This window comes from Lithobates pipiens, unplaced genomic scaffold (genome assembly GCF_037356315.1).
Source record: "Lithobates pipiens isolate NorthernLeopardFrog02 unplaced genomic scaffold, aLitPip1_a1.2 Scaffold_28, whole genome shotgun sequence".
NCBI lineage: Eukaryota > Metazoa > Chordata > Amphibia > Anura > Ranidae > Lithobates > Lithobates pipiens.
Genome location: NW_027507789.1, coordinates 187,720,660 through 187,738,517, shown reverse-complemented (window position 1 = coordinate 187,738,517; position 17,858 = coordinate 187,720,660). Strand labels below are relative to the sequence as shown.

The 17,858-nt window shown below is 41.9% G+C and overlaps 1 protein-coding gene across 1 annotated transcript in view; it reads left to right on the top strand.

Annotated features, from left to right (window-relative positions):
- Positions 1-16,478, top strand: part of ITGB3 (integrin subunit beta 3) — a 138,152-nt gene extending 121,674 nt beyond the window's left edge. The window contains exons 14-15 of the mRNA XM_077460147.1: positions 1,139-1,305; positions 8,215-16,478. Coding sequence (XP_077316273.1) covers positions 1,139-1,305; positions 8,215-8,283 — 236 coding nt within the window. The 3' untranslated portion in view covers positions 8,284-16,478. The remainder of the gene's footprint in view (positions 1-1,138; positions 1,306-8,214) is intronic.
- Positions 16,479-17,858: the final 1,380 nt, after the last annotated feature.

The window sequence follows — 17,858 nt, the reverse complement described above, 5'->3', positions numbered from 1 at the left end:
TTTGAACATAGTGGTTTGGTCATTGTGTGAGTGAAGTGGAAAGTAATTTGTTTTTAGTAGATTCCGCAGTTTACCAACCTGACAGTTTGTTATATCTCTTAAGACCTTTATTGATGAGCTGTAGAAACTTGAGTTCCTGGGGCTGCACATCTGCTGTGGTCAATTGGGAGGCTCCTATTATATCTCTAGAATTTATTATTTCATATTGTGAAGAATGCAAGAGGAGGTGATGAAATGCAGGAACACCTAAAATTCCCAGCTCGACAGCTACCGTAAAATCTATATAACTAAAGTAAACTTATTAAAAATATCCATTAAAGAGAAAGGTAGCTCAGTAGACAGCAGGCAAAGTCTTTTTTTGTTTTAGATAAATGGGGGAAGGTTCTCTATCACGTTTTATTGCTGTTAATGTCCCCAGAGACAAGGACATAACTACAGCCATAGCAGCTCATGGCACTGTTATAGGGCCAGAAGAAAAAGGACCCAAAATTGTCTAGCTACACAGTGATTTAGCAACAGCAAAATAAAAGGGCCGTGTAAATGTTTCTGTACATAGCTAAATTGGATTTTAAATTAAAAATATATATATATTTTAGTTTTGGATATAATTGAAAGGGGCTGGAACCTATCTTACATGCATGTTGCTATCCGTGTTCACACTGGGGAGATTTCACATCACATCCTGACCCAGTCCCCGTGACTTCACAGAATATATGAGGGAAATCATCCCCAATAGGGAGATAGCTTTAAAAAAAAGTTCTATCCTTTTCCAGTTTTTCCAAAGCCAACAAGTTGTGGCATTTATGTTCACGTAGGGAACATGTTACTACTTGTGAGGAACTGTAAGCTTTATCTGGTATTCATCTTCTGAAGGTGGCTACCATGCTTATGAAATCCTGAGAGCCACCTGTGCCCTTAATTATTGTATGGCCCTGGATTTCAGTCTACAGTAGACAACCAAGTGTTCTGAGTATCACCCCCAAAATCAGAGTTTTGGAGGCTGCACAAATCATTCAACTGCTGGTGGAAGCAGGCAGGAGGTTTGTGGGCAATTATAATAAAAGGCACACCAAGCAATATTTTCATAGTTTGCCTGTACTTTGTCTACTTGACATTGCTTCTCCTTTATTCCACACAGAATGCCCTCAGGGTCCTGATATCCTTGTGGTTTTAATGTCTGTGATGGGAGCCATCTTGCTAGTGGGCTTAGTAGCACTGCTTATTTGGAAGCTGCTCATCTCCATCCATGACCGGCGTGAGTTTGCCAAGTTCGAAGAGGAGCGGTCGAAAGCTAAGTGGGACACGGTAAGTAAAGCAATGTTTCGCAACTTCCACCGATATATTCCTGTACCAAGGAAAATAGTTTTCCTCTCTTCTCATTAAGTTGGTAATTTAAACCAGACATCCAGCTTAGGAGGAAACATAATGCAGTGAATAAACAGCTATGGAAGACATTGTACTTGGCCCTACCAGCCATGAAGGCTTTATATACCGTTTTTGATCTTACAAGTGGTTTAGCAATTTATTTTGTGCACAGCCACGCATTAACATGATTTTATTGTACTTGCCTTCTCTTCATTTCCCTGCTGATACATTTACCTCATCAAAGTGAACATACAGTGCCTTGAAAAAGTATTCATACCCCTTGACATTTTTCACGTTTTGTCATGTTACAACCAAAAATTAAATGTATTTTATTGAGATTTTATGTGATAGAAGTGGAAGGAAAATAATAAATGTTTTTACTTTTTTTTTTTTACAAATAAATGTGAAAAGTGTGCCGTGCATTTGTATTCAGCCCCCCCTTAGTCAATTTTGTAGAACCACCTACTTTGTAGAGCCACCTTTCGCTGCCCCCCCTGAGCCGTACCAGGCCGCGTGCCCTCAACATGGGGGGGTGCTTTTGGGAAGGGGGGCCCCCATCCCAAAGCACCTTGTCCCCATGTTGATGAGGACAAGGGCCTCTTCCCAACAACCCTGGCCGTTGGTTGTCGGGGTCTGCGGGCGGGGGCTTATCAGAATCCGTGAGCACCCTTCAATAAGGGGGCCCCCAGATTCCGGCCCCCCACCCTATGTGAATGAGTATGGGGTACATGGTACCCCTACCCATTTACCTGGGGGAAAATGTGTTAATAAAAAAAACACAACACAGGTTTTTAAAGTTGTTTATTAGACAGCTCCAGGGGTCTTCTTCCGTCTTCGGGGGTCTTCTCGTCTGGCTTTCTTCTTCGTCGTTGCCGCCGTCCGGGGGTCTTCTTCCGACTTGGGGGGTCCAACCTATGTGTGTGATTATATGTCAGTGTTACATTGTATAACCCTGTATGTTGCGGTCTTTCAGGTGCTTATCTAATAGTTTTTTTAAACTATCGATGCTCCCCCCTGATACCACTGCCTGTGGAAGTAAATTCCACATCCTTGCCGCTCTTACAGTAAAGAGCCCTCTATGTAGTTTAAGGTTAAACTTCTTTTCTTCTAATTTTAATGAGTGGCCACGTGTCTTGTTAAACTCCTTTTTATGCCTATTGTGGCGTCACCAGTACGGTATTTATAAATTGAAATCATATCCCCTCTCAAGCGTCTCTCTCCAGAGAGAATAAGTTCAGTGTTCACAACCTTTCCTCATAACTAATATCCTCCAGATCCTTTATTAGCTTAGTTGCCCTTCTTTTTAACTCGCTCCATTTCCAATATATCCTTCCTGAGGACTGGTGCCCAGAACTGGACAGCATACTCTAGGTGCGGCCAGACCAGACTCTTGTAGAGTGGGAGAATTATCGTTTTACCTCTGGAGTTGATCCTCTTTTTAATGCTTTTCAATATTCTGTTTGCTTTGTTAGCAGCAGCTTGGCATTGCATGCCATTGCTGAGCCTATCATCTACTAGGACCCCCAGATCTTTTTCCATCCTAGATTCCCCCAGTGGTTCTCCCCACAGTGTATAGATTGCCTTCATATTTTTGCCACCCAAATGTATTATTTTACATTTTTCTACATTAAACCTCATTTGCCATGTGGTTGGCAACCCCATTAATTTGTTCAGATCTTAGCTTAGTATTCTGCGGAGAAGTTATTTCCCTGCTTAGCTTAGTATTGTCTGCAAATACAGAGATTGAACAGTTTACCCCATCCTCCAGGTCGTTTATGAACAAAATGAATAGGATTGGTCCCAGCACAGAACCCTGGGGGACCCCACTAACCACCTCTGACCATTCTGAGTATTTCCCATTTATCACCACCCTCTGAACTTGCCCTTGTAGCCAGTTTTCAATCCATGTACTCACTCTATGGTCCATGTCAATGGACCTTATTTTGTACAGTAAACATTTATGGGGAACTGTGTCAAATGCTTTTGCAAAATCCAGATACATCAGGTCTACGGGCCTTCCATATCTAGATGGCAATTCAAGGTTAATAGATTGGTTTGGCAAGAACGATTCTTCACAAATCCATGCTGATTACTGCTAATGATACCAACGTCTTACCTCTTTCTTTCAACAATGGCTTTCTTCTTGCCACTCTTCCATAAAGGCCAGATTTGTGGCGTGCACGACTTATAGTTGTCCTATGGACAGATTCTCTCACCTGAGCTGTGGATCTCTGCAGCTCCTCCAGAGTTACCATGGGCCTCTTGGCTGATTCTCTGATTAATGCTCTTCCTTGCCCGGTCTGTCAGTTTAGGTGGACAGCCATGTCTTTGTAGGTTTGCAGGTAAGCAGTACTCTTTCCATTTTTGGATGATGGATTGAACAGTACTCCATGAGCTGTTCAAAGCTTGGGATATTTTTTTTTATAACCTAACCCTGCTTTAAACTTCTCTATAACTTTATCCCTAACCTGTCTGCTGTGTTCCTTGGCCTTCATGATGCTGTGTGTTCACTAAGGTTCTCTTAACAAACCTCTGAGGGCTTCCCGGAACAGGTATATTTATACTGAGATTAAATTACACACAGGTGAATTATATTTACTAATTAGGAGACTTCTGAAAGCAATTGGTTCCACTAGATTTTAGTTTGCGGTATCAGAGTAAAGGGGGCTGAATACAAATGCACGCCACACTTTTCAGATATTTGGAAAACCATTTATCACTTTCCTTTCACTTCACAATTATGTGCCACTTTGTGTTGGTCTATCACATAAAATCCCAATAAAATACATTTACATTTTTGGTTGTAAAATTACAAAGTGTGGAAAATTTCAAGGGGTATGAATACTTTTTCAAGGAACTGTATATACAGTAAAGTATACATGCAAGCATGTGTTTGCATGTCCAATCCTGAAAAGCTTGGTACACACACTCAGTTTTTTTGTTCGACACAGTGGGCTGAACGAAAAATAAAAACCTGACAGATTGCTGTACCAACACAAACAATGTTGTTGAAGCAATTGCCTATGCTGTACCTTTGTGTTCTGACAGAGGGGCTCCTACGCCAGAACACACTGATCAGCGCTCACAGCCTTTGTCTGCAAGTGCTGATCTTTGCTGGACTTACGAACAAGTTGAACTTATGAATGAGCTCCCAGAATGGAGCTTGTTCGTAAGTAGGGGACATGCTGTATCTGGCACTTTGACAAGCTACGCTTTACCCAGGACTTCTACTTTGCAATCTGGTAGGCAAATGTGGACTGTGGAAGAGTGATAGGAACATGAATACAGGCTGTAGGGGCAGAGAAGTGAACCTGTTGCGTTACCATGTATAGGTAAAGGACATGTTTACTTTACGAGGAGCTATAAATAATAGTTGGAGTAGGAAACAATACAGAGAGGCAGAAATCCTGGCTGTTGGATATCTTGCCCTAGAGGAGCTTGAACAATGAAGACATTGCTATAAAGCCCAGGCATGTATAAGCACTAATTTTACATCCTTTGGTCAAATTTTAGTTGTACTGTTTCATTTGTTAAAAGGGGGAGCATTGTAATAAGTGCCTGGGGGGGCACACATATTTTTTATTATATGTTAAATGTCAGACCTCATATTTATTACAGTCATGGGGTTGTAAAATAATATGCCAGTGTTAATATCCACTAATAGCTTACACACTGGACATGTTTGGCATCCCACCCTAAAGCAACACTAAGTTGGATGCTCTGTGTCAGTGGTTACATATATGAATGTTTGTGAAATCCTATCCTAGGGCTCCCATATACTTCCATTCCTGACTGCTAATCCCATTATTTCCATTGCTTTGTCTTCTTCAAATGCTGCTCTACTCCAAAACAGAACGTATATGTGCTACAGATAAAATCCCTGAACCTGTACAGCAACTCCAATATCTGATCATTTTTCACATTGTTTTACTGTCTCTTGCTTTCTGTATGCTGCTATTGTAGGTAAAAATAGGTAATGTCAGTGGTTAGCCTTCTCCTAAACTATACCTTTTTCATAAAAAAAAAATAGTATGGGTTCCCACACCCCTGCTTAACTATTATACCAAAACTGAGATATGGCACTGTCCCGCTTTACACTGTCCAGGTTTCTGCTGTGTCAGGAAGTTTTTACATTTGATTTTTGCCCAGCAACCTGTCCTTCGGTGTGTAGGTGCAACTACATGCTCCATAGTGAAGAATGGGATAGAGGAGTAGGGCTTTTCCATTCATGTCTTTGTAGCGTGAAGCCGTGCCTGCCAAGCAGCTTAGAGGGGGAACATGCTGCATCAGAGGTCTGATTTTCTATATACTGGTAATACCAATAGGGAATCACCCAAACTGGCTTTTTTTATACAAAGGTGACGCTGGATAGGAAGTCAGCGGTATTTTGCGAAATAATGCACATATACCTTATAAATGAATGCTTCTAACATCAGCATACTAGAACAGCTGAAAATTCTATGTGCATTGCCCACAAAAATTGCAAGTATGTTTTTGATCTTCTAATGCTTGTTAAGGGCCAATTTACAATGAATGGACTGCCTTAATACAACTTGCATTGGCGGACAAGAAAACATGTTTTAACACACGTTAGCGCATACATAATGTCTTAGTAAAAATCCTATTAGCCCACCCTGCCTATGCCCCCTGGCCTAAGCTAACCTAGATACCCTGAAGAAAGATTACCTTGGAGGTAATCTCTGCTTATGCAATCACATACTGTACATACTTTAAATTGACTGTTTACTTCTAAGTCCTACTCCCCCACTGTTCTAACAAATGTAATATCTAGGAAAACCAGAGGAAAAAAAACAATGTGTAAACCACATTTACTGTTTGTCCTTGTAGAAGATTTGGAGGCATGCATGCCTAGGAGGAATTATTAAAATTTTACTTATTTACAATGATGAAATTAAAGACATAACTGTATGTGTAATGCCCTGTACACATGGTCAGACATTCCGACGACAAAACCCGTCTGATTTTTTCCGATGGATTTTGGTCCAAACTTGTCTTGCATACGCACAGTCACACAAAGTTGTCGGAAAATCCGATCGTTTTGAACGAGATGACGTAAACTACGTACGACGGGACTATAAAGAGGCCAGAAGCCAATAGCTTTCGTCTTGTAATTTATTCTGAGCATGCTTGGCACTTTGTCTGTCAGAATTGTCTACACACAATCGGAATTTAAACAATCAGATTTTTTTGTCAGAAAATTTTAGATCCAGCTCTCACACTTTGTCTGTCGGAAATTCAGATGGAAAAAAGTCGGATGGAGCCCACACACAATCGGATTTTCCGACAACGCGATCCGATCACACATTTTCCATCTGAAAGTCCGACTGTGTGACTGTACAGGGCATTAGTGTCCCACAGAAAGATGTAGAGAAGTATATACACTATATTACTAAAAGTATTGGGATGCGTGCCTTTATACTCACATGAACTTTATTAGTATCCCAGTCTTAGCCCTTGTACACACGGTCAGACATTCTGACAACCAAATCCGTCAGATTTTGTCTGTCGGATTTTGTCCGACGGATCTTGTCCAAAACTGTTGCATATACACGGTCGGACAAAGTTGTCGGAAAATCTGGTCTTTCAGAACGTGATGACGTAATTTCGTTACGATGGGACTACGTTCAGGTTAGTAGCCAATAGCTTTGATGTAGGAATTTGATCTGAGCATGCGTGGCACTTTGTCCGATCGGAATTCTCTACACATGATCGGAGTATGTCAGATCGGAGCATTTTGTCAGAAAATATTTCCAGCAAGTTGGAAAATTTGGTCCGACGGATATTCCGACGGAAACAGTCCGATGCATACCACACACAGTCGTAATATCCGACAAAACGGTCCAATAGGTCACATTCCGACGCAATCTCCGACCGTGTGTACAAGGGCTTAGTCCGTAAGGTTCAATACTGAGTTGGTCCACCCTTTGCAGTTTTTAACAGCTTCAACTCAATAGAGCACCTTTGGGATGAATTAGAGCGAAGACTGCGAGGCAGGCATTCTCGTCCTACATCAGTGCCTAACCTTACAAATGCACTTCTGGAAAAACGGTCAAACATTCCCATAGACACACTCCTAAACCTTGCGGACAGCCTTCCCAGAAGAGTTGAAGCCGGTATAGCTGCAAAGGGAGGGCCAACTCAATATTGAACCTTACGGACTAAGACTGGGATGCCATTAACGTTCATGTGTGTGTGTGTGTAAAGGCCGGCATCCCAATACTTTTGGTAATATAGTGTATATGTATAACGTGTTTGTTATTTTTAAGGGAAAAAAAAAACAAGACTTTACAATCACTTTAAGTATGTAAAGTTAAAGGCTATTAGCCTATTTGCTAATTGTGCTTTTGACTTCAGGAGGAATCGGCCCACAAAAGCCATAAAGGAAAAAGGAAAATATTACCAATTTGATAATTCTTCTGCTCTGTAGCACAAAATCACATTTGATAAAAGGATGGATTCATGTTCTTGCCTGGTAGAGAAACCAGGAATTATGTTGCCTTTTTCATGTGACGCAAAACCTAGGTCCAAAGTAGTAAGTCGCATCTGCAGGATGCATCTCACTGCTCACCTGAACAAGGCTTAAGGTAAAATGACAGATAATAAATACAGTATACAAAGCTAATGCTTTTTCTGCTCTCTAGAGTAAAATCAAACTTGAAAGAAAGCTAGGAAAAGGTTTTATTAAAGTGTAATTTTTTTTGCTAACAGTGTATATAGTCTGACTGGAGGTAACAAGCATGAAGGTCTCCACAGTAACACATAATGAGCCCGTGGCTTTACAGTGAGATAGTATATGTACAATCGCTTCTAATACGATTTGTATTTCAGGCTCACAACCCTCTCTACAAAGGAGCCACTTCAACCTTCACCAACATAACATATCGTGGAAAGGAATGAATACGGTGATTGGACAACCCAATCTTGGAGAACTGAAATTTGTGACGTCATTTCTGCTGTTTTGCATCCTCATTATTTTAATAGCGCAACGCTCTCTGCAAGATGTGAAGCCCCTGTGGCCATCTGAGACTGTTTTTGATCTAAAAATGATTTGCAAAAAAATTTATTCAGGGCCTTCCAATGATCTCTTTTATCTACTGAAGCCTGAACTAAATACTTCCACCCTTTAAATCCCAGACTAAGAGGACGCATGGTGGATACTCAACACAGAGAATACATCAGCCATTCGGATGCATCAGAATGGCCAGAAAAACAGAACTTCTGCTGTCATAAAAAGATTCTCAGGAATTCCACTATACTCAGTTGTGATAGCTCACTCCACCCTATTACACTCAGTAGACCCCTGTACAGGACTGAGCTTGTGCAGCTACACCCTTGTCACATACTACATTTTTTTAAATGCAAGATCTGTAGCTTACTAAAGCACAAGAAAACATTTTTGAACTTTTCCACACAGCTTTCTAAAGATTTAAGTGTTCAATACTTCTTGCCAGCAATATTTTCTATGTACGATTTTTTTTTTTACGTATCTTATGTACTGTGTGCCAGAGTATTTGCCATGCAATCTGTTTTCAATCTGATCAAAGTAAAACAAAACTTGATTTTTTTTTTTTTTTTTATATACTAGTAGGAAACGTTTTACATCTATCCCAGAAGTATTTTATTCACCAAAAAGTGTTACTTACTGATGAGAGAAGTAATTGTAATTAGTAGACTTGCAACTAAATAGTTGAGTGCTGTCCATGATACTTTTTTATTTGTATTGATATTTAAATTTTCAGGTGTACTGCTTTGAATAAAAAGAAGGGAACTTTCCAAAAGCCTGCTATCACAGTCAGGCTTGGAGACCAGTAGCTATAGCAGTAGAGAAGCTCCCACTGACTAGCTGGATAAGTGAACAAGCAGGTCACCCTGGTGGATGACAAGGTGCTGGGTCTAAGTACAAACCGGAGTTCACCAGAGCTCCTGATAGCGGAGATGGGTTTTGCTGCGTGGTAATACCAGGTCATGGTCCTCAGGCTCGCCTCACCAAGAGATGAGCACGCCAGAGTCTAAATATAGCTGGTAGGTATCAAGTAGAAGTGTAGTCAGTAAACAAGCCAAAGGTTGGTAACAAGTGGTTGGAGTTTGGGATCAAGCAGAGGCATTGTCGAGGAACAAGGTCGGTAACGAGTGGTACCAAAGACACGGACAGCAGCAGAAGTGGCAAGAGAGAGATATTGGCTGGAGAGAACGCAATAATCTGGCAAACAGGAAATGCAGAGATGTGGCTTAAGTCAGGAAGTTCATGGGAGGAGCTAAAAGTTAAAGGTTCACGGGAAGCAAGACACAAAGCAAGGTTGCCTAAGCCAGCGGTCGCCAACCAGTGGTCCATGGACGAGTGATGGTGGTGGATATATACCACCCAATGTTGTTTCCAGTGTTATTGACCTACAGGTAAGCCTAGATTAAGGCTTACCTGTAGGTCCAAGAAATATCTCCTAAACCTACACGGTTTAGGAGATATTTACCAAAACACAGGCACCGCTGTCTACGGTGAATGCGCCGTAGACAGCGGCACGAAGGCGTACTGAGCGCGCCGCTGTCAATGGCGATATGCCACGAGTGACGTCATCGCGGCTTCGTCGAATGACAGCGGCGGAGCAGCGAGACCCACCAAGAAGATGGATGCTGCAGACTACAGGGGACAGCGGTGACTTCGCTGGCTCCTGTGTCAGGTAAGTGACACATAATGGACTACTATGCGATGCATAGTAGTCCATTATGCTTTACCTTTGCAGGGAATCAAAGAGGAAGTAAACCCACCAGGGTTTACTTCATCTTTAATGCGCATTGATCCCTGATTCCTCCTCTGTGGTTATGGCTCCTGTGAACTCAGGAGTAGGCGCCGGGAGTAGTACAGAGTGCAGGAGGTGAAGAAGGAGGGGACTTCTAATGGCAGTGTTGATCACAGACTGTGGGAGGCTGCATGGAGCTCGAGTATGTTAGTTGTCCACGGGATTCAAAATTGTGAATTTCGTGATCTGTAATTCTGAAAGGTTGGCAACCACTAGTCTAAGCAACCAGGCAAGGAACTGTACAGCATCTCAGATGGCTCAGTGAGAGGAATTACTGCTTGACACTGCAGAGGTCCCCGGTCTGAGTCCAGGTACTGACAATTGTCCTGAAAATGTTAATGTTGTGCAAATAAAATAGCATCACAGACAGTACTTAGTTGTTTTTGGTACTGTTGCAAAGACACCTATAGGGAAGGTAAAAGAAAAACTTGCTTAAAGTGGAGTTGCCCCCCAAAAAATAAAACTACTTAAAATTCTTAAAAAAAATCAAAAAAAAATAATTGGCAAAAAAAAAAATTTTTACTCACCTCGAAATACCGGTTGCTAGGGGGTCCCTCGTAGTCTGCCTTCTTCATTGCACGGGCTGGTGACATCACTTCCCCTCGCGCCGCACATTCACCTGGGACCTGTCACGTGTCCCAGGTGACTGTACGGCGTATCACGGCGCCCTGCGCCGCTCGCGCATGCGCAGTGGGTGCCCGGCTGTGAAGCCACAGCCGGGTGCCCACAGTATGCATGACGGCGCCGCGAGCGGAGCGGGGAGCGAGGGGGGGGCTTCGTTCCCCCGCATCGCTGGAACCCGGGACAGGTAAGTGTCCGATTATTAAAAGCCAGCAGCTGCAGTATTTGTAGCTGCTGACTTTTAATTTTTTTTTTTTAGGGGGTACCCCACTTTAATGAGGATCACTTTTGTTTGCCTGTATATATGGCCCATTAAGGCCCAGTAAACAATCGTGTATGTTCTAGCAAGAGAGATATGGACTGATAAGAATGTCAGGGAAACCTTTCCAGTAGGTACAAAGACAGCAATAAAAAAATAAAAAAAAAACCTTCCTGCTCTATTCAAAACAAAATAAAAAGGTTTGACTGGAGTTGGGCTTTAAAGTACAGTTCAGCAAATAATGATTTTTTATTGGAAATAGTACCTTTGGAAGAAAATACCTCTAATCAAGTGTATGCTAGGTCTGGATGGCTGCTGCTTACTGTTACTGGATATCATGGTGTTCTTCTTTAGGCTAGTGTTCTATTTATTTTCCTCTTCCTTCATCTGTTCACAAAAAGACATGTATTCTTTTCATTGAATACAAGACTGGAGAAGAGGAGATAATGATGTTTACCCACCCCTACTCTCCCTGTATCGATAAAAAAGCCAGACAAAAATCAGCAGAAAATCTGATCGCGTGTATGGGGCCTAAGCATGCTTCTTCATATGATCTGCTTCCATACATAAAAATAAGTGGCCTCATTTATTTATACAAAGCAAAAATAAAAGTGCCTTAAATACAGTATATGTTATGTTGGAGATATCAGTGTATTTTCCAGGACAGATGGCAGCCTGCATGTGCTCTTTTCAGCTAGCAGACTGGTGTGAATTAGTCCTTATGGTGTAAACAGGGCACCTAGAAAACAATAGTTTACTATGTGCCATTGAGCTAAGCCTGCATTGATGTATGTAGATCAGTAGTGCTTGAAGCAGAAAAAAGTTCCGCCCTTCCTGCCCCCCACCACCACCATATTATATATTTCTTTGTGGGTTGGAGCGGGTACATAGTTTTGGCAGGTACCCACTCCCACTTCCTCTCGCATTGCCTAGGAGTTCAGAGCAAAAGTTTGCACACCCCCTTTCCCTGAAGCCTTGTGGGACACATCACACGTCCCCGAAGACTGCAGGACCATTCACATGCGCAGTGTGAAGCCGCAAAGAGTCACAGCTGGCTTTGCTTAGCAAACATGTCAGCGCCGGCGACCTGAAGACTGGTGAAGAACCGGCCCCGGGTGAAGCCAGCGCTGGATCCTTGAACAGGTAAGTGTCCTTTTTATTAAAAGCGAGCATCTAGATTATTTGTAGCTGCAGACTTTTAATTTGTTTTCATACAGGTATGAATGAGCCCTTAAAAAGTATGATCAGTGGGTAATAAAAGCCTTGGATGAGTGTATGTGAAAGCACTGTACTTTACTGTAAGGAGATACCTCTAGACGATATTCATGAATGGCACTGTACATTTATTTCTTTAGTGTAAGAATTTTTTTTTGTGTGTTTGTCAATGTAAATTTTCTGTCTTTGATTATACTGCCCCTCTGTGGACAGTTAGTAAAACTGCAGATGTGTTTCAATATTTTACTCACTCGCGATCAGATATGCCAATAAGTACATGGAAAATGTACAAGCTTGTCCTAAAATGTATGTACTATTTCAAACCAGAAGCTGTGTAACATACATCTTTATATACGAAGAGTAATGTGGTCACAAAACTTCAAAAGAGCTTTGTGGCAGAGTTAATAAAGGCCAATACAGTTTTTAATATACATGATTAGGAGAATCACATCGTACAAGATTTAGTGGTCAGATCTAAAAAGAAAGGATCTGAAGTACTCCAAGCAACCAGTAAGATTTCTGCTGTCATTTTTGCCACTAAAGACATTAAACGGAAACTGATTGGTTGCCCTGATGTAAAGCAGACACTATAAAGCAACCTTAGGGATCTAATTTTTCAGAAATGAATAATCATTCCTTCTAAAGATAATCCATAAAGAGTTTTGTAGATCCTTTTTAGAAATTGGTCTCACGGTGGTGTGACAAATGGCAGAATGGTGACAAATCTATGTACACTGGGGTTGATTTACTAAAACTGGAGAGTGCAGAAACTGATGCAGTTGTTCACGGCAGCAAATCAGCTTCTAACTTCAGCTTGTTCACTTAAGCTTTGACAAAAATTATGGTAACTTATTGGTTTCTATGTAGAGCTGCACCAGTTTTTACACTCTCCAGTTTTAGTAAATCAACTCCATTACGTGTCAGTAAGGTATATATCAGTGATGGCGAACCTTGGCACCCCAGATGTTTGGAAAAACATTCCCCATGATGCTCATGCACTCTGCACTGGAAGTTGAGCATCATGGGAAATGGAGTTCCAAAACATCTGGGGCGCCAAGGTTCCCCATCACTGGTATATATGAATCTGTCGTAACTCTGACAGAACTGTCACAAGTATCTCTCCTGCAAATTAGAGGTGTATTACAAGCAGGGAAGCTATTTGGAGAGTACTAGAAACATATTGCGGGAGATTTACTAAAACTGTTGCACACAGAATCTGATGTAACCAATCAGTTTCTAGGTTATACTGTCAAAACTGTATTAAACAAGCTGAAGTTAGAAGCTTATTGGCTATCATGCACAGCATTTCACAGGAGTGAGGTTATTCAATTGGCATAGAGGTAAAGGTCACCATAGGTATAGGTTGACTTAATCAAGGTCAGGAGGGGGAGATTTACTAAAACAGGTACAACTTTGCATAGTAAGGCAAGCCATAGATGGTGCGATTTTCTTTCCAGCAACCTGAGGTTGCTCAATCCCCCCCCCCCCCCCCAACATAGTCAGTGTTGATGAGTAAATCCCTCCCGGGGAGCTGTTGTGTTCTCCTGGTGAAGAAGGAGAGGGGGGATGTGCAGGGAGCCATTCCTGCAAGAACACAGTGATCATTATAATTGCATGATGAAAAGCTGACATACTGGTTATACTCAAGTCGATTGAGTACATTCGGCCTGCCAATAGATGGTTAGAATCTTGGCTGGTCCCTGCTGAACCATCTCTGGCCGGCTTAACCAATCAGCTTCTAGCTTTTATTGTCAAAGCCTTATTGAACAAGCTGAAGTTAGAAGCTGACTGGGTACTATGCACAGCAGCAGCAGATTCTGTGTGCACCCGTTCTCGTAAATCTCCCCCATCAAATATCAAAGGACACATTTTGTCACAGAATTGTCTCAAAGACGCAACACATTGTGAAATAGTTAATGGTTTACCTCAACATGTAGGAGGTCCTATTTACCTCCTTTCTCCCTGTCACCAATATGGCGGCATTCCTTCGTACATCTGTTGCAACAATAGCGCCACACAGAAGAAGTGTCTTCAAATAAGATCTACTTAAATTTGTTGCACGTGTCGGTACTAAGAATAAAAATGTTGCATGGTTTTCATAGATTTGGCACAAGTCTTCTGACCATACACACCACCAGTAATGGGTCTCCATTGCCTTATGGAATTGCTCCCATTGCCTGTACTAAAAACAGACATCCAAAATTCAGTACATATTGGGAGATCTGCCTATTATAGCCTATAAAGCAGTACAATGTGGCTCACCCGGATTCAGTGCAGGCATACCCTGCTTTTAATTACACAATGGGGTTTATTTACTAAAGCTAGAAAGTGCAAAATCAGGCTCACTTCTGCATAGAAACCAATGAGCTTCTAACCTCAGCTTCTTCAATTAACCTCCCTGGCGGTATGATTATTTCTGATTTTAGGTGCTGAAAGCGGTACAATTATTTTGCATGGAAATTTGGCAATTCTTAGGAATAACTCTCTTAAATATGTTCAAACAAGAGTCTAGTAGACATCCCGGGTATGATAACGTTTATAATATAATAAATAATGATAATAAATAATAATAAAAATTATTCAATAATGTAATCAAAAACACTGAAATTTGCTCATTTGCAGAATTGTCGCTGTCATTAGATTTAGTGTTTGATGACGAATTTCCCCACAAATCGCTATCGCTCAATTCTGCAAGTGATTCTATTATCGCTGTTTTCTAGTTGGTCTAAAATCACTTTTGACATAAAGGGACACTTTTTGGTTGCTATGGACAATCTCCAAATTCCAGGCAGAAAAAAAAAGTATTTATAATTAATGTATAATGTAAGATTACAGTACTGTATGTGTTTTGTTTATTTTTACTTTTTTGAATTTGGTGCCGATCTCCGCTCCCGTGCGTCGTAACATTGCAGGGAACAGAGCTCGGCGGCACTCGGGCACTGTGTGAATCGAGCGGAGGACGGCTCGCTCACACACAGCGTGGAGGACATCGCTGGATCCAGGGGACAAGGTAAGTAACCTCTCCCTGTATCCAGCGATGCGATCCCGAGTCTGGGTCGGGGTTACGGCTCGTGGTACTGAAATTGCAGCCCGAGACAGACTTGGGATTACCGCCAGGAAGGTTAAGCTTTGGTAAAAAAATCTGGAAGCTCATTGGTTTCTATGCAAAAGTGAGCCTGATTTTGCACTTTCTAGCTTTAGTAAATAAACCCCATTGCGTACTTAAAAGTGGGGTATGCCTGTTCACATAAATCAAAAGTCAGATGTCATTTCCAGCGTTTCAGACCTCTTATGCCACGTACACACGACCAGACTTTTTGACAACAAATTCGATCCTGCCAGATTTTCCTGCCAGAACTCCGGACTGAGAAATCTGTTTGTGTGTATGCTAGTCCGAAGGAAAAAAAACTTTGCTAGGGCAACTATTGGCTACTGGCTATGAACTTCCTTATTCTAGTTTGGTCTTACGTCATCACATTCGAATCCGTCGGACTTTGGTGTGATTGTGTGTGTCCAAGTCCGTTCATTCAGAAAGTCCGCCAGAACTCTGCCGAAAGTCCGTCGGGAAGACTGTCGGACCTAGTCCGTCGAAAAGTCCGGTCGTGTGTGCACGGCATTAGAGTTGCAGCAGATGATACAAGTTTGCCTCCATTCAGGCACATGGTGCAATGAACAGGGCTTCCCTTCAGAGAGATAACTAGGGCTTCCAACCATCAAACATTTTCATTATAACAGAAATTTTCTCTGAATCCTGCTCCCTTTATATCCGACTGATATGCTTTATTGTATCAGACTCCCCCGCCTGATCTCCTTTCTTCCATCCAACGGATATTCTCTGCAAGTAGCCTTGGTCTGATCCCCAGTTTGGAGGCTATGAAGTACCTATTCATCATTACTGAGACCGGCACCTATTCTGGAACTAATATTGAGAAAGAGCTTTATAAAGGCCAGTTTCCATCAGAGGGAGCTGCAAGTCTTTGGAAGTTGTGTGACCAGTTTGCCCTTGTAAAATCTGAATTTATCAGACTATGTGGCTATTTATATGACAATTTCAACCCATCTGCCGTTGTACTTTCTTAGGTTTTATGCTAAGCTGACTTGTCAGCAAATCAGAGGGAAGGAAGACATTGCATTCTGTATGTGAGAAAGCTTTTCTGTTACACAATGGCAAAATTTCAAGTAAAAACCACACGTTTTCATAAGTATGTGTGACTGTTTTATTTTTAAGGGGATGCAATTATTCTGGCATGTTCCTATGAACAAAAAAGAGATGAGAGACCAGTAGCACAGGAAATGGACCAATTCAGTGTTTGTATATCAGAACTGGATTACTCACCTCGGGACTATGCTGCAAGTAGTAAGCTTGACTCCAAGCCAGAATACAGAGCTGACATCAAGGAGTGTGATTTAACCACTTAAGGACCGAGCCTCTTTTTGAGATTTGTTGTTTACAAGTTAAAAACAAATTTTTTTTTGCTAGAAAATTACTTAGAACCACCAAACATTATACAATTTTTTTCTAACACCCTAGAGCAGGGATGTCCAAACTTTTTTCAAAGTGGGCCGGATTTGATAAAGTGAACATGCGTGAGGGCCGACCATTTTGCCTGACATTCTTTGAACCATTGAAAATTCGGTCTAAGTGTGTCCATCCGAGCACTAATACACAGCCCAACAAGAATTCTCTTGCCTTTGTCGCACTCGTTCCCAACACACAGGCGAATGCTCTGCACTTTAGGGGGCACCGTTAATTCTTAATGGTACCCCACACATTGGAAAATGTAGGGTGCTTTTGGTGCAGTGCAATAAAAAAAAAAAAAAACACACACAGACACATGTGCGCACACGCACACACACATACAGACACATGTACACACACACACACACACACACACATGTGCACACACACACATACAGACACATGTGCACACACACATACAGACACATGTGCACACACACATACAATATAGACACATGTGCACACACACACATACAGACACATGTGCACACACACACATACAGACACATGTGCACACACACATACAGACACATGTGCACACACACATACAGACACATGTGCACACACACAGACACATGTGCACACACACACATACAGACACATGTGCGCACACACACACAGACACATGTGCACACACACACACACACACACAGACACATGTGCGCACACACACACAGACACATATGCACAGACACATGTGCACACACACAGACACATGTGCACACACACACATACAGACACATGTGCACACACACACACATACAGACACATGTGCGCACACACATACAGACATGTGCGCACACACACACATACAGACACATGTGCGCACACACATACAGACACATGTGCGCACACACACACATACAGACACATGTGCGCACACACACACACATACAGACACATGTGCACAGACACATGTGCACACACACATACAGACACATGTGCACACACACATACAGACACATGTGCACACACACATACAGACACATGTGCACACACACATACAGACACATGTGCACACACACAGACACATGTGCACACACACATACAGACACATGTGCAC